Genomic DNA, 20,675 nt, shown 5'->3' on the forward strand with positions numbered 1-20,675 from the left:
TGCAACCCAAGCCAAATAGTGGAATAGAAAACAAAAGAGAACTTATTCTTAATAAAGCAAACATTGACTTATATTGTATTGCACTCCAGTTAATTTCATTGCAGCAGTCCAGGTAATTTCATAGAATTCATGTGCAATTGCGTTCATGGTAATTGCGAATTCATGGCAGCAGTTCTGCGCAACATTTCGTAAGCACATATCAAAGATGGCATCAGTCGTTAGCTGGCACTCGCCCCACACAGCGTTCAACAATCTTAAACACCTCCTGCAAACTAGATGATGGCCTTCTGGTCTTTAAGTGCGAGCTTCTGCATCAAAACCATGGCAAACAAAGAGAGTCTGAGCATGATATCCTCCCAAGACCCAAATACAGTTATTCTAGACAACCCGATTCTAAGCACCCCCCACTATTTTCACAAAAACATTTGAAAAAAAGTTTGCATGCGAATCTAAGCACTTCCATTTTTGCGAGAAAGAGTGCATAGCCAAGGCTGCTAAGCGTGCTTGCTCACTCTGTCGTCGAGCTGGAACTGCCAAAGTCGCGAGGTGGCACGGTTTCATCGGCACGATCCAAAACTGCGTCATCTGAATTCGTGCCACAGCCATCACAGAGTCCGAACAGTCTTTTGTTATGTTGATAATTACTTAGTTCTCTGTGATGGCCAAGGCGCAAATTCAGGTGACGCAGTTTTGGAGGCAGTGACACGCTTTATTCATGCGCTTCAGCCACTTGCCAATACCCACGAGGTCCCCACGCAAGGGTCTTAGAGATTCCTTTATCTCAGACTCAAGCTCTCTAGGAGGAAGGTCTGCTGGGCCTATGAACCCAGAGGCGATTAGGCACCACTGCCATTCCAATCAGTGCACTCAAAACTGGTGAAAAGAGCCATTGCAAATCTTTGTCTAACAAATGCACTTAAAAAATTGTGCATCCACGCGATGGAACAAAGTTTTTGTTGACAGGTTGACCGCCTTACTGGGGATGGCTACCCGTCGCACCTTCTTGTGTCTGTTGCGGAACGAATGAGCAAGAACCTAAAACTTGAGCGTGTCAATGGCGAGCAAGGTGGCGAGAACACAAAAATTCAAGAAAAGCGAAGGACCGTGGCCCTGCCTTACGTGCACAACATATCTCACCACTTGAAAAAGATAAGGAGCAAAGCTGGAGTTAATGTTGCGCTTACTGCCTCGGTAAAACTGAAAAGCCTCTGCCGACGCGTCAATGCAGAAGAGCCGATAAAGCAACAAGGACCAGAGCCGTAACACCAACAGAAGCCGTGGTGTATTCTAACCTTTGAAATGTGGGAAGAAGTATATAGGGCAAACTGGAAGATGCACGAACAAAAGACTAAAGGAACATAAACTTAGCATCGAGCAGGCAAACAGGAATCTAGGTATCCAGGTCAGGGATTGCCCCTCTAAAGCTTGTGCCGCAGAATTCAGACGCTGTGAAGTGCTAAAAAAACACAATGACCAGCTGGTTCGGGAGATAACTAAGGCAGCAGAGATTGCCGGGCTTCGCGTAACCAATGTGTTAGCACGCCATCCTTGTTACTAACAAAAGAACTGGAGCTTTTGCACATACTATCATTATCCTGAGTGCAAAAAAGCGCATGTTTCATATGATGAGCAATGACGTGTCTGTGGCATGTGTGGGCAAAGGTATAAGAAGCCGTGTTTTTTTTTCAAATAAACATTGTTGAAAGTCAGCACTTGTGGTGTCGTCTTCTCGTCTCGTGTCCCTTCTAAGTTTTGCACTGTTAACGCCAGGATGGAAAACCAACAAGCCCAAGCTACTATTCTAGCGAAATACAGCTGCGTTATGCGATCAAGCATATGCAGTGTATTGTAGTGAAGCATAGCAAGAATGGAAAGGGGCTGCTGTCACAAGACACAGTATGTATTCTTTCATTCTACACACATGTAACTGCCACCTTCTGTCACAGTACAAGCACCGATACATAACTGTACTAGCAGGCCTTCAGAGCTAGTTCAGACATGCCTGTGGAAATTTAAGCCCTTGGGGACAGTAAAGGGCATGCATTCATTTTTTTCAGACTACCTGATTTTACTGACATTTTTGCGGCCCCTAGGAAGTCTGAAAAACGGGGACGTTGACTGTGTTTGAGTAATCGCTTCCGAGTTAGTTTTGAAAACATTTGCAGACTATTACGCTATTCCCTAATGTGAAATTTAGGTGCAACTCTATATGCGTTTCCATTTTGCGTGAAATTGGCTGGTGCGGACAATCTGTCTTGTGCAGCACATTGCAAACGGAATGAAGTGTGGCGCGACTGCCTCTCTAATCAGGATATTGCGAGAGGCAGCATGTGGGTGACGTGTGGGTGTGATTCAAAGCAGCAGCTGCAGACAAACCTCCACTCATGCAGAGCTGTTTCCGTATATGGTATTGGTGGCATTATCGGTGAACAGACGATGCATGCTACTCTGGTGCCACCTCATAGTCATCGTTGCCGCAGAGCCAGTCTTGCATGGCACTACGCATTTCTTAGGCTTTTACCGTACCCTCCTCCTCTGCTTTCCACCTAGCGCTCCTTTCAAACTTTCATACCCCGAGTTTGTATTATGCTTCGTTGTGTTCGTTCGCTCAGTGACGAGTGACGCCAACAGCCACGCATGCCGCAGGAATGGGTGCCTAAGATCTGTGCTCTAAAAGACTGAGGACAATGTTCAAGGGGTCTTAGGAGGATATCATGCATTGCGCCGCTCTTCATGCCATTACAGAAGCATCCTCACATACCAGCATGATGTCACATTTTCTGTGTTTCAAGGGCCCTTCAAGAATATACTGCAAGAGTTGCTGAAGCAACAACCTAACCACTACAAACCACAGGAACGTCAGAAATTCCAAGGAAAAAAGAAGCTCTGCACCTCAGTCGTATTTCATTGGTCCTTCAGTATCAAGTAGACAACCAACAATTTGCACTTCATACAAAAGCCCAGTATAAGCTTTCATAAAAAAATTTGCAGAACTCAAAAGGCAGTGGCCAATATGATTTCTTTATTTAAGTATGCCTTCTGCAATGTGTCTACCAAGTTGACATTTCCAAGTTCCCCAAGTTTCGCAGGTTTTCCTTGAGTGCCTTTGCGAAATTCCCTGAGTGACGTATGCCTTTGCTTTATGTCAAGACGGGCTGACACCACGTCGCCCAATGTTGTCACTCTCTAATAAGCTTGTTAAAAAATTTAAAAAATAAGGGACTTAATCCAGTTTGAATAGAAAGGAGTAGTGTTTATCTTATTCAAAAAAAAAAAACGGAAGTGAAGGGGTTAGTAAAATGCACAGTGAATAAAATATCTTTGAAAAAGATGGTAAAACCCATTGCAATTAGAGTCTAACATTCTCAAATACGAATAAACGTAGATGCATACAGAGCAAATATTTTTGAACACAAGCTATTTCTATGAACTGATAGCAAGCTCATTGGTATTAGGCCCGAACTTTGTCACAAGTGAGATTCTCTCTCAACAGCTGGTTAATCAACCTCAACTGTCCTGACATACACTCAGGCTGTGCACAACGCCTCAGTGTTGCGTTTCACCACTTTAAGTTTTATTTTGGTTTGTCTGAGGAATACCTGCATCTTGGCGTCAGCCAACACCGCTTTTTTATCTCGCGCTCCTTCAAAGAAGTGGTGGCATGCTTCTTTTCCCGTTCATATCTCAATGCATAGGTCCTTTCTGTTCTTGTCCTTCTCATGCCGCACGTTCGCCCCACAACTATTTGAAGCACCCTCCTGGTCATTTGCACAGTCAACGTCCGAAAAATCGGGCAGTTCGAAAAAAAAAAAAAAAAAGATGAATGTGTGCCTTTTACTGGCCCTAACCCTTTCACTGTCACAGACGTACCGATACGTCCCATGCGAGGAAAAGACGAGTTCCGCATCATCAGATTCGGATGTTGAATGAATGTTATAGTCAGGCTGATGATGATGATGTTTACTAACAACAGCTGCAGAACACTGATATGTGCATATTCCATTGACTATGTTATTTTATACCAATCATAATCAAAAATAAATTGCTATGTTCATGCCCTGTTATGCGCGTTCCCTGAAACCAAGCCGACACTGGGGGTGCGTCACGGCCAGAAAGGTCGACAGCGAAAAGGTTAAGGGCTCAAATCGCCACAGGCACATACAAAAAAGCTCTGAAGTCCTGCCAGTACACTTATTAGGCATATCGGTGCTCATACTGTGACAGGAGATGGTGGATGCATGCATGTATAATTAAAGAATACAGTAGAACCCCGCTGTTACGTTCCTCACTGCTGCGTTTTCCCGGCTGCTACGTCGTTTTCATCCGGTCCCGGCATTGCTTCCATAGGATACAATGTATAAGGAACCCCGCGGTTACGTAGTAGCTGTGAAAACGTTCCCGCATGATATGTCGCAACTTAGCACCCCGCACCCGCCTGGGCTAAACTAGGCAACGCGTTGTTCCAACCGCCATTTTGGCTTTTGACGAGTTTTGGCTGGGCAAGGCCGGGCTTGGCTATGGAACTGGCTGCAAGAAGCCGCACGCCAGTTCGAGAGGCCGCCACTAAGTGGCCATTCGTGAAAAATGCTCTCGCTATCATCACTGTGATTACGGTCACCGCATCGTTGTTGGAAACGGAGGAAGAAGGAAACTCAGGAGAGGCCCTGACGTCACTCTTTGTGAAGCTAAAGTGAAACCAGAAGTTGGCGTTGCTCGTGGCGTTGCTCCGCCTATCGGGCCAGTTCTCCTCTCTTGTTTACATTTCTCCCACGGCCCGCTGCACGCAACCGGGCTGCTCGGACGCGCGCGCTCCGCAGTAATACTAAACAATCATTAGCATGTTAGCATGATTACGCCAAAGAGGGCAAAATTTCCCGCGGATATTCCTTCGTCCATTGCCGTGGCACGGTGACGATGAGGAGCACGAGCCGCATAATGTCGGGGAGTTTCCAAATCCTAGCTTTGGAGAAGCCGTCGCGGCTCTGGACCTCCTCCGCAGGTACGTCGCACCTCACAGCGACGCTGACAGCAATGCGGCCTCTTCCAGGCTATTGAGAAACGTGTGGCGATTTCTAGCGAGCGAAAGGAACGGCAAGCCACCATTATAGACTTTTTTAAGTCCTAAGCGCACTCTGTGGAAATAAATTGTCTATAGTTGAAGCTGCATTTTTTCATTCATTTTCGGAGCTTTCCTCACTGTTGCGTTTTCCCGGCTGTTACGTTTTTTTTCCCCGGTCCAGTGAAAAACGTATAAACGGGGTTCCACTGTACATACTGTGTCCTGTGACAACTGCCCCTTCGCACGCTTATGCCTTGCTGCAATACTTTCGTATATGCTTCACCGCATAATATTGCTGTACTGAGACGAAGCTGACTTTCGAGAATCGACTTTATGCGTTGTGTTTTCCGAGCTTCGAAGCCAATGGCGAGGACCACAAAGGTGGAGCCAGTGCCATTGCTGACAGCGGGAAATTCTTTCACTGAGAAACGTGGCAGAGCATTGCAACAAAGCTTAATAGCGAACGTCGAAGCGTCTAGGCCTAGCATTGCCACGGTGGTGGCTACGGCTGCCAGAGGATATCTGCGTGTGAGAGTGCCCGAATTATCGGGCATCCGGAAAGTCGGTCGTTGACTGTACACTGGCAACTCCTCCAGCCGACAACATGGCGTCAAAGAGGATGTGCTACAATTCCTGTTACTCGAGCCAGCATTACGGTGACTTTTCTTCCCTTTCAATAAAATTAAAGCTAATTTTCCCTGACAGAAGCACTAATTCCATGAGTTTTCCCCGAGTATTTCTAGACTATTCAAGGTCCCTGAGAATTCCCGGTTTTCCCAGTTGGTAGACACCCTGCTTCTGTCAACTTACCAAGGCTTGAGAACATTTTTCAGTTACCAATAAAAAAAAAAAAATCATCCCACACAGCAGTTATTCAGCAGGCACAAAACAAAATTACATGTATAAATAAGTTTGCACAACTAAAGCACTAAAAGCATGTGAGTACCATATAATGGCACTAGCTACGTACCTGTTATGCAACTTAGAGCGGCAAACCTTCACACCATCTGTGGTCGCCCTTTCACTGTGAGGCATCGCACAGAGTAGGCAGGAACGTAAGTAGCAGGCAAGCATTTTATCCCACACGCACGAGGGACAAAACAGAAGAAATGTGGGTCTATTACTTACAGTGTAGTAATCTTCTGTTTCCGCATCATGCCATTATGAAAACGTTTGTTTTTCTGCTTGATTTTTGATGCCAAGTTATTTACAAAGTTGATGCTCTTCAGCCTCTTCCTTGAGCAAGATGCACACTTCCAAGATCCTGTTAAGGAAATCAAAATGGAGTCAAAAATAAAAATTAATTCAATTTTGGGGTTTTACGTGATTAAGAGGCATGATGTAGTGGGAGTCTCCGGATTAAAAACACAGCACAGAACAGCAAGAAGCTTGCTAGCTCTAAACTGAACCAGCTAGGCCTAGTGTTTCTGTGCTGGTAGATGTGACTACCAGTAAACCAGCGTACAAGAGCGTCGGTTCAAGGCTGTGAGATAATCAAAATGGCACCAGTGGTGACTACGATTAATGCTGTTTCGGACCTGCAGTAATGGCAAAAAGTCTGGAAAACTGGACGGTAAAGAGTTTTTGCACACAAAATTTCAAATGGTCTTATACATAGGCTCTATGGGGTACAGGGTGGTGACATAAAGTGTCCAAATTATCGGCCATGTCTAAAAATTTGGTTGCCAACTGTACAGGAAAGCAAGTCTTGGGTGTTTATGCCACCAAAGAGAAATATGCGTCACACTGCATTAATCTGAATTTATTTTCTGTACAAGGAGTCTAAGTAAGAAAGCATAACAGAGGAATCAATGTTCAGTCCTTGCTGCATACTGCGTGTGCAAGGTATTTGAGAACACGGCTTCGACTTGCCATACACAAAAACCTTATCATTCTGATAAGTCTGGGCACTTTGTTTTCACCAACCCCTCTGTCACCTATCCAGCACATTTATTCGAGGGTATCAGCTTCCAGCCTAACATAGGAGATAAAACCCGTACGCTGTCCTAGTCACCTTACAAATAAGTGTTGCCAGTGGTCAAACGCCATTCAAGCATTTGATATTCTAAAGATGGAGGTCATGGTAAGTGAGAGCCCTGAAAAGCCAATTATGGCAATCATGGAGGAGCATTAAGTGGTTTTCTGTGCACAATGCCATCACGCGCCACTCTTTAGTGGATTTATTTACTCCCACAAGGCCTGCACAATCCAAGAGTTACTGGCAGTGAACTTGAACAACCACATCACCCTCCATGTGGCGTCCTGGTCACCAATAAACCTGTTACACTGCTTCATATGGGTAGCACCATGAAGGGGAGGCTCAATGTGGCGTCCTGGTTAATAAACCTGCTACCCTGCTATGTATGGGTAGCATCATTAAAAGGGAGACTAACGAACAGCCATACCATGCTTTAGATTGCTAAAGGCTGCTGTTGAGGAACCACTGCCCAACATCAACACGCACTGTCCAATCCGAGCAAGCAGCCATTATGGGAGCCAAATTCGGTCAATAATCGAGGGTGAAGATAGTTCTATTCAAGACAATCAACATTCCTATTAACCCATTAAGTTGGGGTGAGACTCCTTATGGTGCAAAATATAAATTTTCTGATTTTGCATGTTTTTGACAATGCATGCCTTTAGCTTTCAAAAAATATACTGTAACACTTGGGAATGCACAATTTCAAAATTTCGCGCTCGAGCGCAGAGCTGGTACTCCTGGACTGGCCGCGCCATCTGTTTAATCTTTCTACAAGTTCGTATTTTCGCCACGCACTGTGTTGGTACATTTATTGAAGAATACGGTGCGACTGCCACTCGCCACTCTCTTTTTGCCGAGTGGTGCAATCGCCCAGCGTTCGCTGGATCATGCATCGCACGCATGTGGTTATGGGTTTAAAAAAATTAAATTAAATTATGCGGTTTTACGTGCCAAAACCACTTTCTGATTATGAGGCACGCCGTAGTGGAGGATTCCGGAAATTTTAACTACCTGTGGTTCTTTAACGTGCCCCTAAATCTTAGTACACGGGTGTTTTCGCATTTCGCCCCCATCGAAATGTGGCCGCCATGGTCGGGATTCGATCCCGCGATCTCGTGCTCAGCAGCCCAACACCATAGCCACTGAGCAACCACGGTGGGTACCCCACCGATAGAAGCACCTTCAAAAGTGCAGTAACAGCTGCTGAAACAAACAATACATATACGAAGCAGAAAAGGTCGGTGTGATAGGACTTATCTCAGGGAACTACAAAAGAAAACGCGATCGCCAACACTTATAAACAAGTCACTTCTGAGCACACGCACATCGCAATAAAGTGCGCACTTTTACACCCAGTAAAACTGCAACACATCGCATGTCTATATCACAATGTGCATCTTGTGAACACACTTTGTAACAGCAAGAACACAGGTCGAACGTGGTTGTCACCACGGCGCATCGCATCTGTCAAAACGGCTCGCACGCAAAATGACAGCGGTAACGAGAAGACAAAACCTTATCACTACTGATCGTATCATAATTTCCGAAAGTTGTAAAGGACTGGCGTTCATCACTTTGCAGCAACGAAATGAATATGCAAAACACATACGAATTGCATACACTGGGTGCGCTGATCTGACACTTTTTCATTTCGCCACGCTCTGAACATGTGTCCTGCTCAGAATGCACATGTATGTGATGGACTTCTCCTTTGCGACGCAAACGCGAAGCGCGGCACAAAAAAATCACGTTGTCAACAGCTTCAAATATTTTTTCTGGCGTTATCGTAAACACAACACGGATTTCCTGCGTTCCCGTCTCTGTCGCCGATTGCATGCACTGCTGAGGCCTGGAAGGGTACACCAGCTTGTTGCCTTCTATGACTATCTCCGCGGGTGCTGTATAACTCCAGTAAAAATCACAAAAACGAGAAAAATACTGTTTCTGACGCGGTTGTAGCTTAGCCATTGTGTCCCCGCTTCGCTTCGAGCAAGTGCCATGTTTTCCGTGAAGACGCCTGATGCCGACCGCCTCAGACTAGCGATGGCAAACTTGGGGGCCGGTTGTCCGTTTGTGGCCCAGACGACCAGACAGGCATTTGCACGCGGGCGGACGAGGACGGAACGGACGGGCAGATTGATCGTGTTTCGGCCCTAAGACTGCCACCGAAGCAGCAGAGTTGCCAAGGCTGGACTGGGCCTCCGCTGCTGCTTCCCTCTGCGTGCTTCTTCCTTCGTCTGCTGACGGATCAGCGTCGTGTTTACGTTCTTCGTCCTGCGTTCTTAACACGAGTCATGTCTTATGAAGATGACGAAGTCATTGCCACTGATCATAATCAAGTTGGTGTGCTCCCTTCTGTTGCGGCGTCACCGCATTAAACGGACACGGCCGATGAGGTACTGGGTGGCCTTGTGTTCAGGGCCTGTCTTGCCGTACAGAATCTCATATGGTGCACTGTCTCCAACAACCTTTCCATTGGGACGTCTCAGTTTAGACTCATCATTGTAAAAAGAAAGTGTGGACAAGTCCAAACCAAGCCAACCAAAATAAGTGCAAGTGAGAGCTGATGCTAGCAGACGATAGTGTGAAACAAGCGGTCCGGCTGAACCAGACGCGAGCATGAATACAGCAGTCGGTAGGGTCTGCATGACACCAGCTCCCCGCAAGTACGCCACTGTAGGGGCCGCTCTCATTGGTCTCCTCCGCTCACGGCTCGCTTGCCTCCGCGGCGAGCCGCATAAATCCGCCCAGACCGGTCCTACAACAGCGCGCATTTTGCCGCTAGTGTGGCAGGGGCTACGGTGCAACGCAGAAATGGCGACCTTGTCATTTGAGAGAGGGTGAAATTTCTGCCACGTTTCTTTCTTCGTGGCACTGAGCCATGCTTTCTCAAGGGCTGCAAAAGCTAGGAAAAGCGCCACTTCTTTTTTTTTTTTTTTTTCGTGCGGCGTTGAGTGGTCTAAGCCTTTTCTTTATGATAGCGTCAAAGTAATGCCGGTTGGAGGCGCTGCCACGTGGTTTGGCTCGCTGCTGAGAACACTGTCGGAGCAGAGCATGTTTGAATTAACTGTCACATATGCTTTCGCATTCAAATTACCGGGCATTGTCGCTCATTGAAATACACAACTTTGACAGTACCACAGCATCAGTTCGAATAAACCAGAAGTTCGAATTAACAAGAAGCGACTGTATAACTGATACCATAAGAAGAAATTAAAAAGCACAACCATGTTCATGACTCCTCTGATTGCAATTCTTTCATAGCACCTTTCAAAGTCACACCCCACCCTTAAGGGGGGACGCAGCCCTCGAAAACCGAAAAATCTTGAAAAAGTCGGTTTTTGAAAAACCATATTTTTGGGTTGTATGTCTCATAAACTCTGTTCTGTAATTATCAACACCTAATTCAACCGCAAAGTACAAAAAAAAAGAACGCAACATTTCAGGCCACTGTGGCCCACAAAACACGCGCAAATGCCGAAATGCAGTCAAACTTCGCGCGCGCGCCATTCCTGGCCCATGCGTCCTGCCCGCGCCATTTTGGTGTCGTTTTGACCGTGAATTCTTCGTCTCTGTTTTGCCACCTTGCAAAATGGCATCGTCAGCGCGGTTGAGGCATTATGGCGTTTTCCTGCGATGCAATACGGAGCGCTGATTGCCGGAGCAGCGCGTTCAAATCTTGCGGGCTAAAGCGCACCTGCCATTGGCCGCTGCGCAGACGGCGACGGCTGCTCTCTTTGATGCCGCGCTCGCCATGCTCACGTCGTTGTTGCCCCTTGCTCCGTCCGCCTCAACATGAGCTTGCGAGCTGCTCATCGCCTTGCACTATATTTTAGATTTTCTCAGCTTTTTTTTTTTCGCTAGTTCTTTGCTGTACGTGATGCCGGCAAAGCCGAAGACAGTGCAGAAGTTCGGTGCGCAGGAGCGCGATGTTCGTCTTGTATGAGCATCGAAATTCCGATCTTCCGCAGAGAGTGCTGACTGCGTAGACACTTTTCAGCGGCGGAACTGTGCTGTCAGCTGTCGCCAGTCGAAAATCCAACATATTGAGTGTGCCTGGAGCCGCAAGAGTTAATTAAAAGCTCCGCAGGAGCTTTCTAATAAAAAACACATGCGTTCAACAAGGGCTGTTTTCTCGGAATGGATTTTTTTGCTAGTAGTGGTGCTGGGGAAGGCAATATCTTAAGAACCGCTCTTCAGATTTGTATGCAGTTTTTTTTATTCTGTTCCTGAATGACTTTGCCAGAGGGTAACAGGCTTCTTTTTTTGAAAGCTTGTGCAGTTAATTTATAATAAGCAATTCATTTTTGATGAATGTGGTCATTGCTGGCTACATCAACGTCAAAGTTGTCTTAAAAATTTTTTTGGAGGGGAAATTAAAGAAAATGGCTCTTTAGCCCCATGGGATATCTAGCAAGGGATCATCACAGTGAATTTCAGCTTCCTACGATGTCCTGGCATTTCTCCAGGCTCTTCCTCAGGCATATACATGAACCACCTAGTTAGACCTCAATAACTCTGGAACTAATAAACACATCCTCATGAAACATTGCAGTTCCTCATAGTTCGGTGGTGTCAACGTACCCTGAAAGTTTCATACGGATATCCTAAAAAAATTAAAAATGTTCGGTCTCCAAGGTAGCCTCGCCCCTTAAGAGGAAGCTTTAGCTCGGGCCCAACTCCGACGCCGCCTGTTCAAAATACATGTAAAATGCAAAAAACGTTTTTTCTGAGAAAACCCTTGGACCGATTTTAATGAAATTTGTTGCATTTGAGAGAGAAAGTTAAATTCTAGTGACTGTTGGAAGCCGAATTTCGATTTAGGGCTTGAATTTTTGTTTTAAAAAATTTTTAAATATTCGACAGTTTGAAAAAAAATAGAAGCATGAAGTTTACAAATTCATAGCTCTGCATCAACAGTAGATATTGCAGTTCTATAAACGGCATCCAATAGATCATCCAAAGCGGACACATTTGGCGTGTCATTTTACATCATACGTGAATTTGTTATGTTGGTTACACGGGTTCTGCAAAAAGCTGTATTTTTGTGGGGAGCACACGCGCCCATCTTCCCCCGCGCCGTCGCGTCGAGAGCCAGCATAGACAGGGGGAGAGGCCCTCTCCCGATTCTCCCTCGCTCTCGCGACGCGCGCGCGCCTTTCCTCCCGGATTTGCGGGCAGGTAGCTGACGGGCGAGGACATTCCCCTCGCCCAGGTAAGAAAGGTACAAAACAGCGCGACCGGGGAAGACCCTCGCTCTCTGAGGCCGGACACCTAACCTGCCGGACTGGAGTACCTGCCGCAACCCGTGAGTGACCACGTTGCCTGACTATCCCGGGCAACAAGGCCAGCCTATTTATTACTATTACAGAGAGGACGTCCCTCTGCCAGTGTTCTTTATTGCCGGTAGCAATAAACGTTCTTATGCCCCGTTCACACCGAGACATTCGGCGTCTGGAGCGGCGCCCAGTTCGGCGGCGGCGAGATCCGCCGGAATAGCCCCTTCCACGCCGATCGCTCCCATAGCGATTTTTGTGGCAGCTGCCGCCGGATTGCCTCGCCGCTGCGCGGCGCTGACCAATCGGGGAGCGCGAAACAGAACTTCCAAAGATGGTGGCAGAGTCTCACGTCATGTCGCAGTCATCAAAGTCCGCCGCGACATCCACATCCGAAATGCTCATCGAACTGGTGCGCAACCACCCAGTCCTCTACGATAAGCGCCACTTGAAGCCCAAAGACAACGTTCTGAAGGACGACTTGTGGCACAAGATCGGTCGCGAGCTTAGGCGAATGCTTCTGCACATCATGCATCGCCAGAAAGGTGCTTGCCAACAGGCCGAGCAGTACTGCCTCTTCTTGCTCGGGGTTCATCATTGTCTTTCCAAATAATCGTGGAGACGCGCAACATAAACACACGAACTCGACGCGAGCGGAGACAACTGCGCAATTTCGAGCCACGCGAACATCCGGGATATCCCGCGCTTGATTGGAGGTTAGCACTTTATGGGGCAGATGGCACTGTATGTCTTTCCGGCGGCGCGGTCTGCAAGCAATGTGAACTACGCAATTTTCGGCGGCAGGAGAATTCCATTCGCTGTAGACGCCGGATTCCTCAGTGTGAACGTACCATTACAGTTGACGCCGCTGGTTGCCTTATTCGATCGAACCCGACGTAGCCGCGATTTCCACACTACGGGTTGGGGAGTAACACAAAGCGACTGCGTGGTGCTAGATCCGGAGCTCGCCTTCAGCCCTAGCCGCACGCAGAGTGGAACCCCCACATTTGCCCCACGCAGTCGCTTTGTTTTACTCCCCAACCCGTAGCGCGGGAATCGCGGCTACGTCGGGTTCGAACGAATAAGGCAACCAGCGGCGTCAACTGTAAGAACGTTTATTGCTACCGGCAATAAAGAACACTGGCAGAGGGACGTCCTCTCTGTAACAGTAATAAATACGCTGGCCTCGTTGCCCGGGATAGTCAGGCAACGTGGTCACTCACGGGTTGCGGCAGGTACTCCAGCCCGGCAGGTTAGGGGTCCGGCCTCAGAGAGCGAGGGTCTCCCCCGGTCGCGCTGTTTTGTACCTTTTTACCTGGACGAGGGGAATGTCCTCCTCGCCCGTCAGCTACCTGCCCGCAAATTGGGGAAGAAGGGCGCGCGCGCGTCGCGAGAGCGAGGGAGAATTGGGAGAGGGCATAGTGCGCCTCTCCGCTGTCTATGCCGGCTCTCGACGCGACAGCGCGGGGGAAGATGGGCGCGTGTGCTCCCCACAATTTCCATATTACTAAATTTGTTTAGATTCATGAGTGACATATCAATTTTGTCCGCTTTAGATGTACTATTATATGCAATTCACAGAATTGTATTATCATTTTTTGTTGTTGAGTTACAGAGTTGTAAACTAGATAGTTTCGTTTTCTGAATATTTTCTATTTTTGCCAACTTTTAATAAAAATTTGACGACATAACTCAAAAATTCGAAACCAACAGTCACTAGATTTTGAGTTTTTCTTTTAAATGCAACAAACCTTGTCAAATTTGGTTCAGTGGTTGCGGAGAAAAACGAATTCTCCTTTTACATGTATTTAGATAGGAGCACCCGAGCTAAATCTTCCTCTTAAAGGCCAACTGCAACGAAACTGGTCCGTGTAAAAAGCTCCATTACAAATCGCTTAGCCTCTGTGGAAAATTTGACACTTGAAATGAGTGGGTACTCCACAAAATACTTTCAAAAATTTGTTTTTCATATTGAAACTAAAAAAAAACACCATTACCAGTCGCCGGAAGTGACGTATGCAAACCGCAGAGAACCAGCGCCTCGGTCGTCTACTTCCCTTGCTTGTAGTATACCATTCCCACGTATCAGCGATCAGGTCCCGCAGGTCTGCTGGCCAGAATTAGTACACTTTGGTAGCTGCTTCGTGAGCTGTACTAACACCGTTGCGCACCTGTGATGTCCTTTTAATGCAAAGTATTCTCTGAGTCGAGCTGTTTATCTCTATCTGGTTGTCTATGTTGCCCAAGCAGAGCCTCAATATGTTCTGCCTCTGCTCAAAGAAGAGCGCATTGGTGTGGCCAAGCTAAAGGTGCATATATAGTCCGGTTTAATGCAGGTACAATCCACGCATGGCACATTAATGCTATGTCAGCGAAAATTGAACACTTTACAGTCTAGTGTAGCTGGCGTGGGAATAGAACATGTCCTACCACACACCTGAGCCACTGGAACAGCTAGGGTGCATTGTGTGCTAGCTTGGCTGACCAGCAGCATGCTGATGATGATGAATGGTGTTTTGTGGCACAAGGGCCAAATGTGGCCAAAGAGCACCTAGTCGGTGTTAATGAGTTCGCAGTAGAGCCATGAATGGCGAAGGGTAGATGTTACATGGCTGTAAAAGAGCCTAAAAAACAGTCGCTGTAAAGTGCATAAAACCCATTTGAGATAAAATTATGCCAATGGTTAATAAGCTGTACAATAAAGACGAAAGCTACATTGTGAAATAATGATGATATAGTGAAATATGTCATATATAAACATTTACAATAAGCACTACTGCCTTAACAGAGCCCTTAAGATGCACGGGCCTGGAAGAATGTGCTATAAAAAACTACCTTCCCAGCGGCATCCTCTGGAAAGAGATGTGCCATGAATTTATGGGACTAAAAACTTGCAAGTCGACATCGTTCAAGAAACCTAGAACTTCTTTGGTGTCAAAGAACGGTTCTGCACCAAGAAACATTGCTGGATGGAGAGGGAGTGTGTTGGCGATATACAAGAGGAGAATTTTTCTCTCAGCTTTGGCTTAATGACACTCCAGGAGGACGTGGAGAACGGTCAGCCTCTCACCACATCTACCAAAGGTTGGAGGCTCATTTCCAGTCAGTAAAAAATTGAGGGTGCCATAGGTGTGTCCCACCCTGAGTCGACAGAATAGGACATCAGTTCGTCATGTTTTCGTTTCCAGGGGCCAGAAACCTAACTGTGGCTTAATCAACTGAAGCTTATTCTGTTTCCATGTCCCACAAGCGTTGCCAGTGGCTTCGCAGTTTCTTTCGTAAGAAAGGCTTCAGATCTGTGACAGGGACAGCAGCCGCAGGAATAATAGCTTGCGATGTGAGTGATGTGATGCTGACTGACAGAATTAGGGTTCACTGATGCGAGCGTGTTGAGTTTGTGCCTTCAACAAAGAAAGTGCTCGCTCGTCCCGCACTTGTATGTTTCCGCTGCGGCAACAACTGATCACCATGGAGCTGCTGGTCACATTTAAAGCTCAGGATAAAATTTTAGCGATCTTGGCGTCTCCGGCATGACGTATCCGACTGGCTGCTGCCTGGCACATTGGAAACGCTGGACTTGCAGACTGATCAGACAACTACCGCCACCTGTAGTAAAGGATGATAAGTAGCTGAGGCTCGGCATGGCTAGGCTAGAGGGGTCTACTCTGTAGCCCAGACATGGGCTCGGTACTAAGTGCACACAAAGTCGTGGGCAGACAGGTTGGACTCTGGCCGTGATAAAGTTTTGCCCATTGCGCTCTGGAGACTCCATGGCTGCTGCTTCGTGTTCTCCTTCGTGACAAATGCAGCATGCGGTTCCTACTGACAGCACTTCTGGCGCTGTGCCACAAATGCTTTCGTTCATTTAGTTCGATGCATCCAATGCAAAGAAGCGCAAAATGCCTCTCTCCCATTGCCCTTCCACCCTTCCAAACACAAATGGGCTGCGCCCATAGCTCTACGGCGCGCCACCCTCCGAAACACTAATGGACCTTGCCAGCTGTGCTGCTCGCATGTTGCTCGCTGGCTCCTCATTCAGCGCAGTTCTGCAAACAGCTTAATCGCTCGTGTTCGTCTTCGTTGGTTGCATTGAAACTGTTCCTGGCCACGTGGTTCCCTCAGCCTCATTTGACTCGCCGCTGAAACGGAAGATGGCTGGTCCACCCGCTCATCATCGGCAATGCACGACGTTGCCGGTGAAAAGAAAGTGCATGGCTATAGATTTGCAAACTAAGTGCTTCTCACCAATGAGGCGATTGTTGCAAACGTGCTTGCATCGGCTAGCCACAGTGACTACAGCAGTGATGACATGGTAGGGAAGACTGCCTCAACGTTGTCAGTGAGAATTATGTAGCAAGATGCTTATGACGATCTCGCCTCGGTGTTTCTTTTGGATTTCTCAAGCTGACAGGCTGCTGCAACAACCTTATCGCATTTTTTAAAAGGCACCTTTTGGGGCCACCAAAGCAATGCCTCGGCGGTGCTCGCATATCGCTTGCCACCTGTGACTCCTTTTTGCAGTTTTTACAGCAGTGCCATTCTTAACGCAACCTGCTTGTTACACGCGATCGGAGCGCCCAGGAAGCAGTTAAACGAGTGAATATAACCAGCAGCCGGATGGACGAATGTGGTGGGGATGGGGGCACTGGCCTCCCCGCCTTTATAGTTTTCTCACAACAGCTCTGCTATCCCCCTCTTTTAATTTTTTCATGCACCCCGGTTATAACAATTATCGGTTATAACAATAGAATTTTCGCGGCACTTGACAACTCCTAAAAGTGGGTTCAACTGTATATGCTAAGAATTTATAGACAATTTAGCCCTAGTGAAGTTTCGTTGCAGTTGGTCTTTAAGGCTCAAGAAAAATCCACCTACCAGATTTGATTTATTTTACAGCAACGCTGTTTATGCGAACCTTATGGCGTAGTTATCGAACTTCGCCAAAACTATCATCGGTAATGGCTCGAGCATTGTCTTCTTCCTCTACAGATGGCTCATTGGCGCCCCTTGGTGCTACTGTGCGAACGCGCTGGTGCCACTGCTCCTGCGTTTGTCATCATCTTCTTCCAGAGCTGGCTCTGTTGCTGCTCGTCATTCCAGCGCAGAATTTCACTTTTCCTCTGTCAAAATGGGGAGGCCACATTTACAGGGGTATGAGCCATTCATTGTCTTACATGACGGACAGATTTAATTTTGGAGCAATTTCATTTTGAAGAACCGCAAGTGGCAATGCTGGGCAGATGCTGCTAACCACGCCACCAAGCAAACTCGAGACATCGAATGCAAGTGACAACGGCAGACTGCGGGCATACGTCACCTACTTCCTTCTTCCCATCGCAGCCGAAGGTTTGTGTAACCTCACTAAGAAACACAAAACGTCTATCGTCGAACCAATCCAACCAATCGTCAAAACAATTACAGTGCCCTCATCTCCAGTGGTGGGCCTTGCTGCCGATATAAGGAGCATCGGATTAGTGGTTCCGCACATTCTATCCCAGCTACAACTATGGGAAGACCACGAGTAGTGCGTACTGCTGAGGAATAAGGTGCCTACAGCGAGCATCACCTAGAGTTGGCTTGTGAACAGGCTCGCCGTCGTAGGGCCTACCCCGAGCTGCACGCCAGAGATGCCAAGTTTAAACGGCAGCGCCGGGAGGCCGATACCGAAGTGCACGCCCAAGACGCGAAAACACATCTGCAGTGCCGGGAGGCCGACCCCAAGCTGTATGCCCGAGAAGCCAAAGCTCAACAACAGCACAACACAGCTTCGCTGTTCGACCATCTTCACAGACCGGAAGGGGTGGTTGATTTTTGCTACCCAATGACATTTTCACACTGTAACTGCATTGTGAAAGTTTCATGAATTATGCTTACAATGGCATACTTTATAAGGTACACTGGGCCTTTACGTGAACAAAAGCTGATGAAGGTCCTCGAACAGATGTTACATCTGGGAATTTCTTGAAGTAAAATGCTTGCAACGAAGAGCCACACTAACATTACTCAGGTCTAGTTACTTCCTCATTGCAAAATTTGTATTTTAGTGGTAATTATGATTTGTTAGGCTGATGTTTTTATTGTTCCAAGTGTGTACGGCATATCCTTAAAGTAGGTAATAGAGAAAGTTCTGGTGCTGCCGTCTGAGATGCACGCAGTGCGAATAAATTTATTTGATAGAGATAAAGAAATTATATTTTGTGATGGATGCGAACATGAGAGACAAGTAAAACATTCAACATTACTTGCAGTCTCTTCTGCTATGCCAGTCGATTTCTTGCATTACAACACTGTTGCATGCTTTGCTGAGTGATATCCGAATAAATTATATTTGTTATACTTTTCTTGCCTATCATGAGACGAATCCAGCGCTGGTTCTTACTCAGGGTTACCGAACTTTTGTTATATAGCTCATCTCATTTAAAGAGCAATATACATTGTCTTTGCATTCAGTTTTCTCTCCTACTCACTTTTCAATGTTTAATAAAACCATGGATAAATGATATATATTTACAAAAAGCCACATATGACATATAAATTGTTTTTGATTTACCTAAATTCACTTTGGGGTTGTTCACTATTATAATGTCTGAATACAGGTGCATCACCATCTTTGTCGACGGAAAGAAAAGGAGCAATAGAAATAATATTGACCTGACCCGTAATCCCTATTTATACCTACAACTGTATAAAGTTTTTCTAGCCAACGAAAAAATATTCTGGCGAAATAGACGTAGAAAATCCATCATATGTACTTTGAGAACAAGCACGCCCTTGTAGCATACACAAAAACCCAGCTTACTTTATAAAGTACATCTGCATTAATCTTCTAGCAATGTTATAACGACGTACAGTAAATGCAATGTTATGATTTCAGCATTTATGGCATTCTCTCCTAAAACTTGCACATAAAATTCAGATTCCAGAAGCAAATACTAAGCATGATAAAAAATAACTAGGCTGTACACACAGCAGTGCCTGCTGTGTTTATTACTTCCCTAAGTTTGGTGATAAATAGATCACAGACACGATACAGCTGACAAAGAACTACAATGCAGTCATCTTGGCAAGGCCCTTCCTAGCAAAATGATGTACTAAGTAAAAAAATATTTTACATATTTTACATTTGATTTAAATACACGTATTAAACACCAAGCAGCCCAAGTAGATCAGAAGTCCCCCAATACAATGGTGTGCCTCATAATCAGATCCTGGTTTTGCACATAAAACCCCTAAATTTAGTTAATTTTTTTAGAATACAACCGATGCAAGCAGACTGTAAAATGATGCCCTTGTTACTGCTAATCCCACATGAACAAGTTACACTATTCAATAGCCAAGAATAAAATATATTTATGCCAGCATGTGGTACACATGACACTTTACAAGGCTTCTAAATAAACTCTACTGATCCCAGTCACTGAAGATCTATTGCAGTCCTCATAAACATGTACAATAGAGTCAATACCTTTTGGTGCCTTGAGCAAGGGGGGCTTCAGGCATCGAAGATGAAAATGGGAATCACAGATTTCACAACACAGCAAATGCTCCTGAAAGACAAGCAGCAGAACATAACACCATGCCGATGAAACATATCTGTTTTGTTACAAATACAATACTGAGAGCCAACACTGAGATGTTATACCTTTAAGACAAGCTTTGTTAAGCCAAAATTTTCTGACAGGTTGAGCAGTTCAACCATCTCTGCGCGACTTCTGTTATGATGGAAGTATAAAATGAAAACATTTTCAAGGTTTTCTCATTCATGTCTCAAATGGAGTCTACTGTCTACCCCAAATTCAGCAAGCTGACAAGTAGGGGTGTGCAAATACCAAATAGTAGATTCCAAAATGAATATCAAATCGCAAATGTTTTTTTATTAAATTGAACGCTTACAAATTTTGGGCGAGAAAATACAGTGCTGCACATTACTTAAAAGGCTCCTACCATTGCATAACAGTAATGTTGCAAGCTATGAGTAACTTTGGTACCTTATCAAGTTATACAGTACGGTCTAATCTTATTGAAGGGAACACCAAATTAACATGCCAATACTGAATACAGCTCAGTTCTAGTATATGAAGATCTGAAAAATATTTTTTTTAACATTACAATTTCTGTTTAATACAATAGAGTGCTTTTTTTTTTCCTTTCTGAAACTTAAATGAATTAGCGACATTTTGTTATACTAAGAACCTCATTGATATTCAGTACAAAAGTGGACAGGTTTTGTGGCAATCTTTTATTTATTGCACAGAAAATTTTCTCCAAAGGCTTTTCTCCAAAATACAGGACTAAACCAACATTACGCAGTTGGGTTATCCTAAGGCCAATCTGCACAACATACGAAAATACTGCGTGT

At 45.8% G+C, this 20,675-nt stretch overlaps 1 protein-coding gene across 5 annotated transcripts in view; it reads right to left on the bottom strand.

Moving 5' to 3' along the window:
* Positions 1-20,675, bottom strand: part of LOC142582530 (uncharacterized) — a 168,632-nt gene that overhangs the window by 111,100 nt on the left and 36,857 nt on the right. For 4 of the 5 annotated variants that reach the window (XM_075692360.1, XM_075692370.1, XM_075692378.1 and 1 more), the window contains exons 6-8: positions 19,782-19,863; positions 6,188-6,323; positions 6,030-6,083 (exon numbers count right to left, since the gene is read on the bottom strand). In XM_075692360.1, the coding sequence (XP_075548475.1) occupies positions 6,030-6,083; positions 6,188-6,323; positions 19,782-19,863 (272 nt within the window). The remainder of the gene's footprint in view (positions 1-6,029; positions 6,084-6,187; positions 6,324-19,781; positions 19,864-20,675) is intronic. The other variant, XM_075692397.1, reaches the window with a different exon arrangement.

The sequence above is a fragment of the Dermacentor variabilis genome, chromosome 1, assembly GCF_050947875.1.
Source record: "Dermacentor variabilis isolate Ectoservices chromosome 1, ASM5094787v1, whole genome shotgun sequence".
Taxonomy (NCBI): domain Eukaryota; kingdom Metazoa; phylum Arthropoda; class Arachnida; order Ixodida; family Ixodidae; genus Dermacentor; species Dermacentor variabilis.